The sequence below is a fragment of the Halichoerus grypus genome, chromosome 11, assembly GCF_964656455.1.
Source record: "Halichoerus grypus chromosome 11, mHalGry1.hap1.1, whole genome shotgun sequence".
NCBI lineage: Eukaryota > Metazoa > Chordata > Mammalia > Carnivora > Phocidae > Halichoerus > Halichoerus grypus.
The window spans coordinates 92870613-92885596 of NC_135722.1; the positions used below are offsets into that span (position 1 = coordinate 92870613).

At 51.6% G+C, this 14984-nt stretch overlaps 1 protein-coding gene across 12 annotated transcripts in view; it reads right to left on the bottom strand.

Annotated features, from left to right (window-relative positions):
- GRAMD1B (GRAM domain containing 1B) overlaps positions 1-14984 on the bottom strand; it is a 232969-nt gene that overhangs the window by 40168 nt on the left and 177817 nt on the right. For 11 of the 12 annotated variants that reach the window (XM_078058830.1, XM_078058832.1, XM_078058831.1 and 8 more), the window contains one exon: positions 4870-5080. In XM_078058830.1, coding sequence (XP_077914956.1) covers positions 4870-5080 — 211 coding nt within the window. Of the gene's footprint in view, positions 1-4869; positions 5081-14984 lie in introns of those variants that run through there. The other variant, XM_036081719.2, reaches the window with a different exon arrangement.

A 14984-nucleotide genomic window follows, 5' to 3' on the forward strand; every position in this document is an offset into this window, starting at 1 on the left:
ATGGCCCATCTGCAAGCCACATACTCGAATCACGACCTGACCTTCTCCTCTGATCCAGAGGTCTCAGCAGGTAAAGGGGCCCTATCTGAATACTTAAAACCAACTATTTCACTGTTGAGGAGCTACTGTCACATGGGAATCCTGCACCTGGATCCGAAAATTAGCCTGCAAACATTTGGCAAAGGCCGCCCGGACCCAGGGGAGAGCGGATGGGGCAGAGGCTGCGTCTGACCTGATCTGCACCTCGGGAGGTCTTCGCTCCTGGGGCCTGCTTCTGAGGTCACAGGGCGTGAGGCTGTGCAGACATTCCCTGAACCCCATCTCCCAGCAGTGCGGAGGAACCCCCTAGGCGCTGTCAGCCTCGACGGCTGCCCAGCTCCCAGCATTTTATCAACCCAAAGCCAGGCCCTCGGACACCTGTTTCATAGCTGAGAAAACGCTCTGTCGCCTGCCTACCCCCCACCCCCAGCTCCTTACCCCACTGTCCTGGCCTTCACGGAAGACCCTAGGAGGGAAGGGGGCAACAGGAACGAACCCGGGCTGGGTATGGGGACCCAAGATCCTTTATGATTACTCCTATGCAGTATTCTCGCTCCTGCCTAAGGTACACAGAAGAGGTAGATTTTCTTTCTTCCTGTACTGCCACACAGATATGTGTCCCTTCTGAATCTGTTCAGAACAAAGGGCTTCAGAGTGACAAAGAGCCTCGGCCACGGAACCTGTGTCCCATCTCTGTGTGACACCTCTGTGTGTGATATTTGCTCTTTTGTAAAGGGAGGGGATAAGAATTTGTGTTCCCAAGTACTGAAATGTGAAATGTACCATCAAGAGCGAGGACTTCTGTCTTCTCCCTCAGCATGAGACTCTACCCCAAGCAGCAATCTCTAGGCAGCTTCTTATCTGCCACCACTGGGGGTACCCCTGGGGAAAATGTCCCCCCCATCCTGATCCACAGTAGCTCCTGAGAATACCCACTGTGGGTATGGGTCTCTGAACTCTGACCAGCCTCCTGGAGGCAAATTTCACCCTCGTAGTTTCACTCTCCCAGGGCTGAGTCCCCAGCTCATGGAGGCAGGGAAACCAGGTGGGGCTTACAGACCTTGGTGCAGGGAGAGCAGAGGCACGAGTTAGGCTGTCTGCCCTTGCAGGTTCCCTGAAATGCCCCTCCTTTGCAGAGAGGGCCAGAAGCATGGGGAAAACAGAACTAGGCGGTGGGGGTGAAGCCTTTTCCAAAAGGTTACGAATGGATTTGGCTAAAAAGGGGAGGAGGGAGTCAGGAAAAGGACTCAAAGACAGAGCTGCTGAGGACAGGGAGCTGAGTGGAGCACATTTCTATTACCTCCTAGAAGGGGTCTCAAGAACAAGCACTAAAGGAACACAAGGCCCCTGGAGACAGACCCACCTTCCCTAAAAACATCTTCCCAGTGCAAAGGCTCCTGGAGTTGGGAGGATGGGGGCTGGGGGTCCAGAGGAGGGGGAGAGAGGAGCTCTACTTAGAGGAAGTAGGAAATAAGAGAGACTTCTTACTTTGATCAGGTTAAGTCTGTCATACTGGAAAGAAAACCATAAAAATTAAGATTGAAAGACAAGGAAAAGGTCAAGGGGAAAGGAGCAGCAAAGCCAGTGAGCCGGGATGACATAGCCCACCCAGCCCAGGATTCACCTGGGCTACGGGGGCGAAGGGGAACCCCCGCAGGGGTGGCCCTTGAGCAGGAGCTCCTGGGAGCAGGCAGCAGCCACTGGCTCCCCCTAGTGGCCTCTAGCAGCACTACAGAGCAGAAGCTGGGTGGTGGCACAAACTCAAGGGGTCTAGGGAAGAGGAAAGAAGCCTCGACGTCTTCCAGCTCGCTGCTCTGGGCAGGGCTGCACCCAGGAAGGGTCAGCCTCAGCGGTCTAGTTACAGATTCACAGGTGTGGGGCTAGGATCCCCTAGCCTGAGCCCTGCAGATTAACACGAGGAAACGGAGGCCCCGGGGAGGGAAGGCAGACGCTGCAGGACGCCTGGCTCCAGGGAGAAGGGGAAGCCCTCTCCAGCTTGCCTGGAAAACACAGGTGTCCTCCCCTGTGAGGTGGACGGGAGGCAGGGAGGGAGGTGGCGTGGCTGGGAAGAGACCACAGCTCTGGCTACCAGATCCCTCAACGTGGATGTGTTTCGTCAACCTGAGACCAGAGTCCACCAGGGAGGGGGTATCCCCGCCTCTCCCCTGCAGCTCTCCAAACCAGGGGAGTCCCGGACTCTGTGTCTGCCTCCCCTGAGCTCTTCAAAGGGAAAATAAAACCCAGCCCCTCCTCCCTCCTCTCTTCCCTCCCCCATCAACTCCTTATGAAAGGGGGACCACGGCTAACTCTGAATTCACGCTCAGCTCATGGTCCCTTCTTTATGCCTTATTTTGCCTCTCAGGGCCCCAGCCTGGCTCCGTGGACCAGCTCCCTGACACACGCCCCTGCCACCCCACTCAGAAAGGAGTTCCCCGGCCTCCGACCTGTAACAGCCCCCGCTACACATGCGCTTCCAACAGTCAGGTTCGGTTTGTGGACAATCTAGGCGTGCGCCTTCACTCCCTTCCTAGATTTGACGCTGCTTGGGGGCAAGAGCCTGGCCTTCACGCTCGTTTCCCAAAGAACACCCGCAGTTCAGCAGGAGATGTTTAAAAATTCTCATTAGCGAGTGCTCACCTCCACCCAGCACCTGACTGAAGAGGCACCGGCTCCCCGTAGGTGGGGACTGAGGGCCATCAGTAAGGTCTGCGTGCCCACTGAGTGCCTTGCTAGGCGTGGGGTAAGAGGGTAAGAAGCCTGCAGCTTCACCTTTGGATGGAAAAGTGTGCAAAGTCCGTGGGCAGAACCAGAGAGATGGAGCAACCCGATGCGTGTGTCAGGCAACACGCGTGCTCCCCCCAGCCAGAGGGGCGAGGGGCTGGCATGGGGCGCTGGCCCCACAGAGAACTCCTCGCTCACGCCCAGTAGAGCTCCTCTTCCCCTCCCCACAGCGCCAGCCAGAGGCAGCTTTTAGCCTGAAGGTCACAGACTCCAGGATTAGCCCTGAAGTCTCTTGTTCTTCCCTCAGGAAAGAGAACAGCTGTTCGCCCTCCTCCTCCTCCCCAAAACACTTACAGAGGCTCAAGACTATTATTAAGGCATTCCTCTGCTTTTTCTTCTCCTGGCGACATCCCACCTCCTTTCCCCCGTGGGGATTATTTCCTGAGCCCTGCTGTTCTAAAATACCTATTGCTCACACTGTACTCCCTCCAAGTTCTGCTCGGACCTCTGAAATCTCGGGGGGCGGGGGGGGGGGGCGGACTCTGGCACTGCCTCCCTGACCTGGTCGCATTGCTGCGGGGCCCGGGAGGGGCCACCATCCATGACCACCAACCGCTAGATGCTAGCACGGTGCCCTTCTGGGAGAAGAGTTCCGCTCTGATCACAATTCAGGGTCCGGAGAACACCACGGGCCCCCGGGCTGGGCAGTGGGTGGAAGCAGTAAGGGGTGCTCAGGCTGAGCAGTTGTCAGTGGGCAGGCAGAGGGAAGGAGGGTGCCAGGTGGAGCTCCTGAGGTCACTCTACCGCACCAGGGAACTCACCTACGGGTATTTGTGACCCTCAGTCATCTTGTCCCGGGAATCAGGACTCACCCATTAAAGCAGGTACAAGGAGCTATCAGGACCTGAAGCCCCACTCGATGGGGCCTCCTTTCCCCAAAGCAACGAAAGTAAGCCCTGGCAGGACTCTGCTTCTAGATGGCTCCATGTAAGGAGGGAAGAGATTCCCAGCCCAAGGCAGTGTTTGGGGAGCAGGCAGAGACAGGGGAGGACGGGGGATGGGTCTGTTCTCCGACTTTGGGTGCAATAGGAACGGTCCCTCAGTGACTTCAAGCCGGCCTGCCAGGGGGCTGTGGGGCTGGCCCTTCTGGGAAAGGGACCAAGCGAGACATGGGCCAGAGTGGGCGGGGGCGGAGGGAGGGGTGCGGAGCACTACAGACAATTCAACACCGGAGGGGAGACCAAAGACAGAGACAAAAGATGGCTTACTTTTGAGAGGCGCTTGTGAGACTAAGACCATGCATGCAAAGGAGGTATTTGGGAAATGGTGGGGAAGAAGAGGAAGAACAAGAAATCAAAAGACAAATCAGGTGGGAAGCCAGCTCCCGTGCCTCCCAGGGGCCCCTTCCCCTCCCTAGGGCCTAGGAGTCAGCAGTAAAGAGAAGCTTTTTGAAGGAGCATCTAGGCAAAGAATATCTCCTGCTTCCCAAAGGACTGAGGAGGGGAGAAGAAGATCTCTGGGGACCCATCCGTAGCCCAGGCCCCCCTGGGGCTTCTGCTATGCCCCTCCTCAGGCAAAGGCCCAGGTCCTCAGGCGGCAGGCAGCACCCTGGGAGCGACCCAGAGGCCCAGTCATCGCCCTCCTGGCCAAATGAGTACCAAGTGGGGTATTACCAAAGATAAGGCAGAGAGATAGAGCCAGGGTGGAGGTTAAAAACACCTCTCTTCCTGAGGACTCTCTCCTGGGCCCTGTATTTGTCCCAAATAATGTTCCCTTCTACCCCAAATTTGAAAAAGGAAGCAGGGCTAGACAGATGAGCCCCCCTGGTCCCCAGAGCACCCTTTTTTCAAATCTCAAGGTCTAGGAGGCTCCCAAGCCCAAAGAGAGAAAACAGTCACTGTGGAATCACACAACGAGTTCCCCGGGGGCCTTCTGAGGGCTTAGCCGAGAAGGTAACACTTAACTAGGGGCTCCCCTGCCTGTCCCACCCTCGCCGCACTGACGCAAGGGCCCTGGAGGAAGGGGCTCTCTACCCCGCCGTCCCCCCAGCACTGGCTTCCCTGAAGCCGGCTAACGAGGAAGTGGAGGCCCCGGCAGGGTCCAGCTCACCTTGGAATTTTTGCCGCCACTCCGGCCAGACTGTGATGAGCAGCTGCGCTGCACACCCTGCTCCGGCGTGGACGGGGACTTGTCGGAGGAGTGATCCGAGCCCTTCTCCACCATGGTGTCTCCGTCCGGGCTCTGCGGGGTTGGCGAGCGAGACCGTTTCCGGAGGATGGGGGAGCAGGCCGGCGTGCTGCGGTTTGAGTTACTGGCAGTGCTGCAGGGGCAGATGGAGAGAGGGAGTGGGGTGGGAAGGGAGGAGGAGGAAAGACAAGCAGTCAGGGATGGAAGGCCAAAGCCGGGTCCCAAGGAGCCAGCTCGGGGAGCCCGGGTTAGGGGCTGGGGAGAAACGGGCCCGGCTACCAACTCACGGCACCGTAATACTGCTGCTGGCCAGGAGGGGGCGGTGGTGTCAATGGGAAATGGAAATGGGACTAGAAGGGGTAAGTAGGGCAATTAGACATTTAGATATTCATCCAGCCGTCCGACCGTCTGTCTGTCCATCCATCCAAATATTGCCAGAGCCCCTATTACATGCCAAGAACCGTCTAGGGAAAACAGAATTTAAGAGCTGAAAGACGTATCAGAGATCATCTAATACTATGAGCTCCTCTCACACAAACACGGCCGATCCAGTTTCGACATTTTGTTTTGCAGAAATGTGCCCATAAAAATGGTCAAGAATAATCCTACTTTTCAAAGCAGTCACATGCATATTATTTCACTAGGTTCTTAAAACATTCCTCCACGGAGGTAGTAATGACAAGGGCCATAATCCCTATTTTTAAAATGAAGCCCTATGCACGGCAGAAAGGAGCTAAAGTGTCCTCTGATCGCAGAGGCATTAGAAACAAAACCTGAGTCTTCTGACTTGCAACTCACGCACTCTGGAGTATTTCCTTGTAAGCTGTGCTGTTCTCCGCGTCCCCGGCCCAGGGCGAAGATGAACACAGCAGAAGTTCTCGCCTTCCAGAGTCCCCACCACCCAACTGCATTTCCAATGAGCATCTTATACGTCCCATGGTACCAAACCCACAGACGCCAAGGCTTATAAGCTATATAAATATTTACTGCTGGATACTGAGCTTGAGCTCTTGATGGAAGAGAAGAACAGAAGATGAAGGAAGAGGGGAGGAAAACTGAATGCAGCGAAGTTCTAACAAGTGTTTGCTTTGCTCTGAGAGGAAGGAGCAAGAGAAGACAAGGACAAGGACAAGGTTAAGTGGGAAAGAGGAGAAATGGGAAGGAAAGCAAGGATGAGACTGCAAACCCAAAGAAAGCACAAGGGCAGGGGTGGGGGGGAGATGAGAAACCCAGGGTCCCTCTTACCCACTCAGTGACTGTCAGAGAGCAGGGTCAGGCTTTAGGAACAGCCCAGATCCAAGGCTGTGAGGGCCCCTTCATCCCAGCCTTCCCTAAGGGAGTGCCGTGCAGGGTGGGGAACATGGTCATTTGCATGAAGATCAAACTGTGACCTCAGATGTCCCATGGGACCCATTTGCAATGAAAACCATGTACCTTTCAAGCAGAACCTTCCACCTGGGGATCCTCAGCAGAGAAGGAAGGAAGCCCAGAGCCCAAACAAGCAAGTGTGGGAATGGGGTGGGGGGAGGGCTCAAACTTTTGAAGGAATGTGAAACAAAGGCCAGAGAAAAGGGAGAGGAATGTGACCAGAGGATGTGTGGAGACACGTAAGGTAAGACCCGATGTTTTGCTTCACCCTAAAACAGATCGCAGGTCTAGATCTCACTTAAAATACTAACAGTACCTGTGATTTAGAAAAAGCAGCTCTTCAAGTTCTCACCCCATCCCCACCATCTTTATCCTCTGACCATCCCCCCCACCCCCCAACTCATTCACTATGCAAACCCTGGAGAGAGGAAATTATGTACCTTTTCTTCAGCTGGAAAAGCAGACAGAGCCTTGGAATGGTGGCAAGGAGATGGTGGGACACGGCCTCCGGGGGAAGCCTCTGGAAACTTTGGAAGGGCAGACTCAGGAGCTCACCCTTCTGAGGTAGCTGCCTCTCTCTTGGGTCAATTTCAACCCATGGCCAAGTACTCCAAGGATTAAACTGTCTTCTAGGATTGCTTTGCTAGAAGAACAGCCAGGAACTCTACCCGTAACCTCAACGCGTTTGCCCACAGATATACCAGGGTGTGGACGACGCCTAGCACGTGCCCATCTCAGACGCAACACACCCACAGCTCGGCTCCAGTCTTTCCCATCAATAAGGGACATGTTGACACATGGTGATTCCAGGTGCAGGTATGGAAAGGAGATCCCTTTATCCTTCTCCAAACTCTCCATCCCCACTGAGAACAGGCTGTTGAGGAGGGATTCAGTGAGGGGTGAGCCCAAAATTCTAACCTGAGGAAACTCACTCCAACTGCCCCAAACCACATGAAACTCACACTCAATGATCAAAATGTCCCTGAGATTCCCTCACCAACTAGTGGCCCCCTATCAGCTGACCAGATGTATGCCACCCAAGGAGACCTCAATTTCGGCTTTCCATACATCTGTCAAAATGTTAGTCGATAAACTTATACTGTCATCTGTCCCTTTAGTCCCTGTGCTTTTAAGCCTACTGATCATCTGAGCTGTTCCTGAAGATCTCTCCTCCCCTCCCGGATGCCACACACCTCTTTCTTCTATTCATCTTCCAGCCTCAGACGCTGGCTTCTCTCTTGCTAACTCCGCCCGAAGTGTGGTCCTTCCCCAAAGCTGAGTCCTTCACTGCACACACCATCTCCTGCTTCACAGGGCTTCGACTGTGCCTTACAGCAGAAGACTCACTCCCCTACCTGCTTCCGGCTCTCAACACACTTGCTCACTTCAGCCCAGCAATCTGCTGCCGAGGGGACACTCACTCCAAACCCATGTCTCACAAGCCACTCAGACTGAAAGCCCAGCTTGCTGTCCTTCGTCCTGAACCTCCTCCCGCTTTTGCCCCTTCTCCACGGCATTATCATTCCCAGTCTCTCAGGCTGCAAATCCACGCCTTCCATTTCACCCCACAGTAAGCGAGGTGCTGGATCCCATCAATTCTATTTGCTGAAAGCTCTTTAACCCATCCTTCTTCCCCGTCCTCCCAGGGCCCCTTCCTGAGACCCTCCCAAAATAGTCTTTAAGCAGTCTCTTTCATCTCCCTTTCCTCTCCTGTGCTCATTCACACCTCTGGCATTCAATCATCCTAAATACAAGCCTGATAGCATCTTTCTGCCCACCCCCCCCCCCACCCCCAGCATTCACATTAAAGTCTCAAATCCTCAGAATGGAATTTGAAGTTCTCGACTGAAAATCATTTTGACGCTTACCTGTATTCCAATACTTTCTCTCTCCTTATACAATCTTTGAGCATTCTCATGTATAGTCCTATATACCTTACCCTGGTTTTCTTAATACCCACTCTCCTCCTCCTGCCTCCAGACTTCCATACCTACCACTACTTGTGTGTGAAGAGCCCTTCCCCGCCCCGTATCTACCTACTGGAGTCCTCTTCAGCCTTTAAGACTCATCTCAAACCCCACCTTCTCCGAAAAGCTTTCCAAAGTCTCCACACTACTGAACTGACTAGAGCATTTACCATATTCCGCCTGGTGCACACTCGCGGCGGCACCCATCTGTGCACCTCCCACAAGGCCCAGTGTGATGCTCTGTAAGTAGTTCTGCGCTCAGTAGATGTCCACTGAATCGAGTATCATTCTAGTGAAAGTTTTCACAATCCTCATGGCTTTTGCAGTCCCCAGTATCATGAAAGCTCCCGAGTCTGTGCCTTCAACCTGTTAACAAAAATAGCTACAAGTTTCTGAATGTTTATGAGTTCCTAGCCTGGTGCCAAGTATTTATGACGCACTATCCTATTTCATTCCCCAGCCAATCTATGAAGTATTAATGGACATGATTATTTGTCCTATTTTTCAGGTGATAAAAGTGAATTACTGACAGATTCAGTAACTCACCCAGAATCACACAGATAGGGTAAGTGGCAAGACTGGGTTTGAAATTCAGGCCTATCTGATGATAGAGCTTGTTCTCAGAACCAGCATTCAGTAATACTTCTTTGCTGGGTGAATAGATAGAAGGATGGATGGGGTGGGTAGGTGGATGGAAAGAAAGAAGGAATCAGCTTCTTGCCTCCAGTTTTCAATCCAATATCTGCTTTGCTAACAAAAGGAACTTTCTAAGAAGTGATTTTGCCATTTTGACCACCTCTCCCCTGGTTAAAGCCCTCTATGGTTTCCCATCCCCTTAGGATAAAATCTGATCTCCAAACTATGGCACAGAAGTTCCTCAATGATCTTACTCCCAGCTACCTCAGAAAGCTCCATCCTTGGCTACTCCTCCCAGAGGTCCCCCTTCCCCAGCCACCCAGGACTAATTACAAATCCTTGTGCCATGCTCTCTCCCTTCCACATTTTTCAGTGTCTCTCATTCTGAAAATACCATTTCCCCCTCCAACCCTTCCAACATTTACCCTTCAAGACTAAACCCCAACTACCCCCCAACCCCATCCGCATGCTCTGATCCTCCACTATACAAGAAGACACCTTTGGAGCTGTAGTTCTAACTCAGCAAAATCACTATTAGATTTGCTACATAGCTAATCCTCTTTTAAGAGGTACCCCATTATCCAGGGAGCCTCGGTGGCTCAGTCAGTTAAGGGTCTAATTCTTGATTTCAGCTCAGGTCGTCACCTCAGGGTTGTGAGATCAAGCCCTGCATCGGGCTCTGTGCTGAATGTGGAGTTTGCTTAGGATTCTCTCTCTCCCTCTCCCTCTGCCTCTGTCCTTCCCCACCCCCACTCACGCTCTCTCTAAAAATAATAATAATAAAATAAAAATAAATAAAAGGTACCCCATTATCCTATAGGCTTTGGATGTCCTGCTGAGTAAATAAAACTAATTCCCATGTATCTCCTAACCCTGCACTATCGTGTCTTTGGAGCAAACTCTGTGGTGTGCCGTTAATCCTATCCTGCCACCATTATTAATTACAGTATTACGTTAGGTTTCAAAATCGTGGGAATTTAAAGCTAAAAAGGACCTTAGATTTGCTACAGAAAGGGAAGGAAGACTGATATTGGAGGAGCTACTGGACTATGACCCCCTTCCAGAATTTGGAATACATTCAGCTTGTCACTTCCCATATAAGAAACCTAAGAAATAGGGAAATTAATAAATGCCTGGCCAAAGTGATATGCCTTCATACCTGGATCTTCTGCTCCAGAAACACTTACTGGGCACCTGGCATCACACTAGGCATTCAAGTCCGTAAGGGTGAGTAAGAAAGGATCCTTGTCCCTGGGACATTATAATCGGTAAGAGCCAGACACGCATTCTCCTCCTTTTAACATAAGCCACGAGTGGCGAGACAGGGAAGAGTCAAGGAATCTTATCTACACTTGAGGGATCAAGAAAAGCTTCCTTGAGGATATGGCACTTGAGACTCGGAACGGGGATCTAAATAATCTGTTAGAGTTAGCCAGGTTAAGGGCATGGTCGAAGGAGGGAAGAGAATGTTCCCAGGCAAAACAAAACAAAACAAAACAAAACAAAAACCCAGTATAAACAAAGGTGTGAAGGCCTAAAACAGCACGCAATACTCAAGAGCATTACAAGAAACTATGTGTCACTGAGGCGTAACACCCGAAAGCTGATACTTCTAAGATCGCTGTAATTGTCAACTCTCCCCAATAACAGGTCCACTGAGACCCCCACCAGCCACTTCCAACCCACTCACTGCAGGGGGGCCCAGAGGTCATCCACTCACTTCCCATCTCTCCTTTTTTAAGACTTCCAACAAGGACTTTCTCACTCCTCTCCTGGTTACCTTGCTAACAAATAGCGCTTCCTTAAGTCGAACCACAACATGTCATACTGCATTTTAATCCTAAATGCTTAGGTCTGGGTGGAGTCCTTGAGAAACAGACATATGGAAAGAGGACAAAGGCTCTCTGGGCTCTCTGTGGCATCTCGCACCCTCACCTGAGACATGGGAGCCCTCATTCTATGCTTTCTTTTCCCGTCCTTATACCCGGCGTGGGTCCTGCGGGCACCAGCAACCTTTGTCAGCAAGCCAGCTCCCTGAGCAGCCATTGTACATTTTTCAGAACCCTGAGCAGAGCAGAATAGGTAGCTGGGGTTCCAGTGTTCCTCATTCAAGTTCACTTGTGTGCCTTCAGCATCATCATTCCTGCTACCGAGATTGCAAGTCCAGGCCTGTCGCTCTGCGCCCGAGCCTCCACCTGCTGGGATGACAGCCGTCCCTTTCCTACTCGCTAGTAAGTTCCACCGGCCTGGCTCATTCCCAGTCAGACTCCCACACCTGGACACTTCATGTTCACTGTATCTGGTCCCCTAAGCCCAGCCCCGCAATGACTTGTCTGATCCAATGTTCGGCTGGCATTGAAGCATCGAAGCCAGGCCACTGGTGAAAAAAAAAAATTTTTTTTTTGACTGCCTGATACATTCCAGGGCACTCCAAACTAATAGAGCATTTAATTAGAAATTTCCCAAGCCAGTTTCAAACGAAACATTTGCTTGCTGAGGGCCTGCTTGGGCCATACGTCAGGACTAGCCGCCAGTCGGTGGAGTTGTATCGGCGGGCTCCGGTTTGAGTCCCAGCTCTGCCACTTGCCATGTGACACTGGCCTCTGGGTCTCATTTTCCCATTTGGACAAACGAGAGATACCAAAATTTTATCATAGGACTGTGAACATCAAATGAAATAACATCCATAAGATATTTAGCACAGTGCCTGATACATCATAAATGCTCAGTAAATATGATGACGCTGCTGGTATTATTATTAAGGCGGCTTCTGTTCCTTTCTGTAAAATGTGGGATAAATATCCTTGCCTGCTCTCCCCAGAGGATTATATGGACAAGCTTCAAATGCTCGCAAGCATTACTTCCCATCGCAGGGACCACATCTACCTGGGGTGCAGAATCCCAGTCCTCCCCCGCTCAATAAATGATCATTTCCAAGGGAGGGTCTCAGGAATCTGCATCCTAAACAAGCACCACAGTAGATGTTGCACTCTCAAATTTGAGAGGACTCCCAAGGACGAATCTTGTTAAGTATGGAGGGGTAAGTAACGTTATCTGTCCCAAACAACAGAAACCTGCTTAGGGCTCTTTGAGTCAATCAGCTGTTCAGAGTGTACCAGGTCGGTGAACTTGCTGCAACAGAAAATGAGTTGAGTTTGCCATAGAAACTGGCAATGGAGAAGAATCTAAAGCTGATGGGGAGCGGGCATGGAGACGTAGTTCTAAGGTAAAGAAGGCCACGACTCAGCACCCAATGGGAGAGTGTCACCTTCTTTTGGTATGGGGAGCCTGACCATTATCATTAGAATCCACACCCACAACCATGTGCAGGCACCCTCCCTGCCTTTAGGGGCATCGAGTTAAAGCTGATTCTGATCTCTAGAGGTCCCCAGTTCCCAGCAGACAACCATTCCGTGATCCAACTCTGCGCCTCCCATCCCCATGCCAATTCTGAGCTTTCGTCAGTAATCCTCCTCGGTTCCTTCTATCAGCACTGCAAATACCCAGGAGAATTAGCCAGCTCCACTTTGAATTTTCCCATAGCACATGCTCAAGTGCCTGAGATAGAAAGCCCACAGGTGTATCTGCCTAACACTGACATGAATTTACATGCGGCCTACAAATGCCTCTGTTAAGACCATCCACCTAAACTGGTTCCCAATTCAGTTTACTAGGACTCCCTGAAGCTGGCTGTTTTCCAGTTCCTCTCTATACTCCTGGCCTGTCACTTAACCACGTACCCTCATAAAACCACAGCATGGTAAATGGGAAGGGCAGACCCAACAGGAGCTTTGGAGAGGGGGAATATGGCCCAAATCACAAATCCCAGCAGAGCCCCAAATGCCCCTTGGATCCTTCTCCTTAGGGAGCAAAATACCAAGTCACTTAGAAAAAACAGATCTTCCCAAGCCTGCTTCACTCCTTGTTATAAAGTCCTGGAGCTCCTGATCTTGGCCCCCCGCTTACCCATGACAATAAACCCAGTCTCGGGTCCCCAAGGAATGATTGGTGTGGAGCAAGACTGGGAAGGGCTCATTCTGTCCAACCCTCTCCCTGGTGGATGGGAAGCACAGGTCCAGAGAGAGGACAGGACTGTCCCCCAGGGGGTTAACAGGCAGCAGGACATCCCGACGCCCAAGCACAGAGGGCTCAACAGCACGAATCTCAGTGGCTCCCCTTCCCCCCGCCCCCCACTTTTTAGGATATTGGACAGGAGGACATTTGAAAGGATGAGAAACGTATAAGAGGAGCTCCTCCTGATCCTGTATGGAACCCACCCTTTGTGGACCTATGACATGGACTCTAAGCCTGGGGACAACTCTGCCATTGGGTCCAGTTCCTTCCTTTGTGGACCCAACCGTGCCTTTGGTGGCAAACTGTGATTACCTGGTTGAAGAACAAGGCCAGGCGGCGACTAGGACACAGATGCTTTTTTGTTGGTGTTGTTTTCGTTTTGTTTTGTTTTGAAGGGCACAGAGGTTCTCTTCCCAGCTTAGGCTACGGCAGAGTCTCCACCTGGTCCCAGCCCGCCAGGCTTTGGCCTGGACAGAGCAGCCTGCTGCATTTCAGCAAAGGGCAGCAAAGGACAGGGCTCCCAGGACACTGCCTTTCTGCCCTAACACAGTTCACACAATCGCAACGGTGGAGCTCGACACAGAAGGGGCCTCCCTCACCTGCTGCAAGAGCAAGATTTTGACAGAGATGAACATCTCGTTCCCTCTCCTCTGTTTGGGTAACTTGTTGAAATGCCCTAGGGGCTTTCCAAGCTGGGCCTTTGGGTGAAGGATACAGGGTGTTCACGAACAGGTTCGGTCTGCAATTTGGAACCAACAAGGTAGAACTAGACGGTTGCCAGGTCAGACTACTGGCAGAGAAAACTCACAAAGGTAAGCCTGACAATTCTCCACACTCCTTAACTATCCACTTGGTCATCCACACACTGACTCATAGGGTCCACCCTGGCCCAGGCCTTGCCCTCTCTCTGCACGCTGCCCCTCATGAGTCCTCATCTCTGTAGATATTGTATAGATAATTCGGGTCACTTTCTATGGCCAACAAGCTCCATTTACCCCTTCCTCCTTCCCTATCTTGTTCAAGTAACTATGGAAAGTTTAAAAAAAATTTTTTGCTTACAAGGGAAATGAAAGGTGGCAGAGCCCATCCAAAAACATTTGCAAAACATTTAATACCTAGAGACATTCTCACTAGAAATCTACTTAAGCCTGGAAGGAATGACTGGTTGGGCGGGCGGGGGCGGGGGGGAGTCATAGCAGGGACTCCAGTTGTTGATTAATTTATTAATTGACCAGTTAATGTAAGGGCAAGGTCCATGGAAAGTCTTTGGCCAGGCAGAGAAAAAGCAGACCCTCAATTACCCTTCTACTGGTGTTCTCAGTCCAGCAAGTGATGGGTGGAGAGAGCGCCTGGGACTGGGTAAAAGCTGTTTGCCTTTGCTACTCAAGCCAAAGAGAAGAGATCCCTCATCACAAGGGCTGGAGCCTCCATCCATCCTACTCCCCTGCTCCCTGGCTTTCCTGCAGCTTCTGTTCAGCCCAGAGTTTGGAATTCAATCCAGGAACAGGCATGACAAACACTATTTTTCATTTCCATGGAGACCGAGGCCTGCAATAGAACCAGGACTCCATGCCTGAAATGCCAAAACAGCCTGACCCACTTTTCCCCCTTCCTACAAAAACAAAGTAAGTTTGTTTGGGTCCTGCCAGGGCTCGGGGAGAAGCCAGAGCTCCTGTTATCTCTATGGACATGTTGAAGAGGAATGATTTAGAATAACCTTTGAAAACACGGATGATGCTACAGAAATTGTCAGGCATGAACTGCTTTACCCTAAAGGCTCTCAGACTGCACCAAATCCATCCTGCGTCCTCGTCCTAACCTTCTGGAGGGGGAGGTTCACAGCCCCTAAGAGATGTACTTAATGGCCAGCGACACTACTCCTAGAATCTGAACTCAGGGAACTGTTTCCCTCACTTCCTCTTATACCGCTTTCCCCCTCACTGTCTTCTGGCTTCCTTGGACCCTTCTGTTCCTGAGACAAACCAAGTCCAC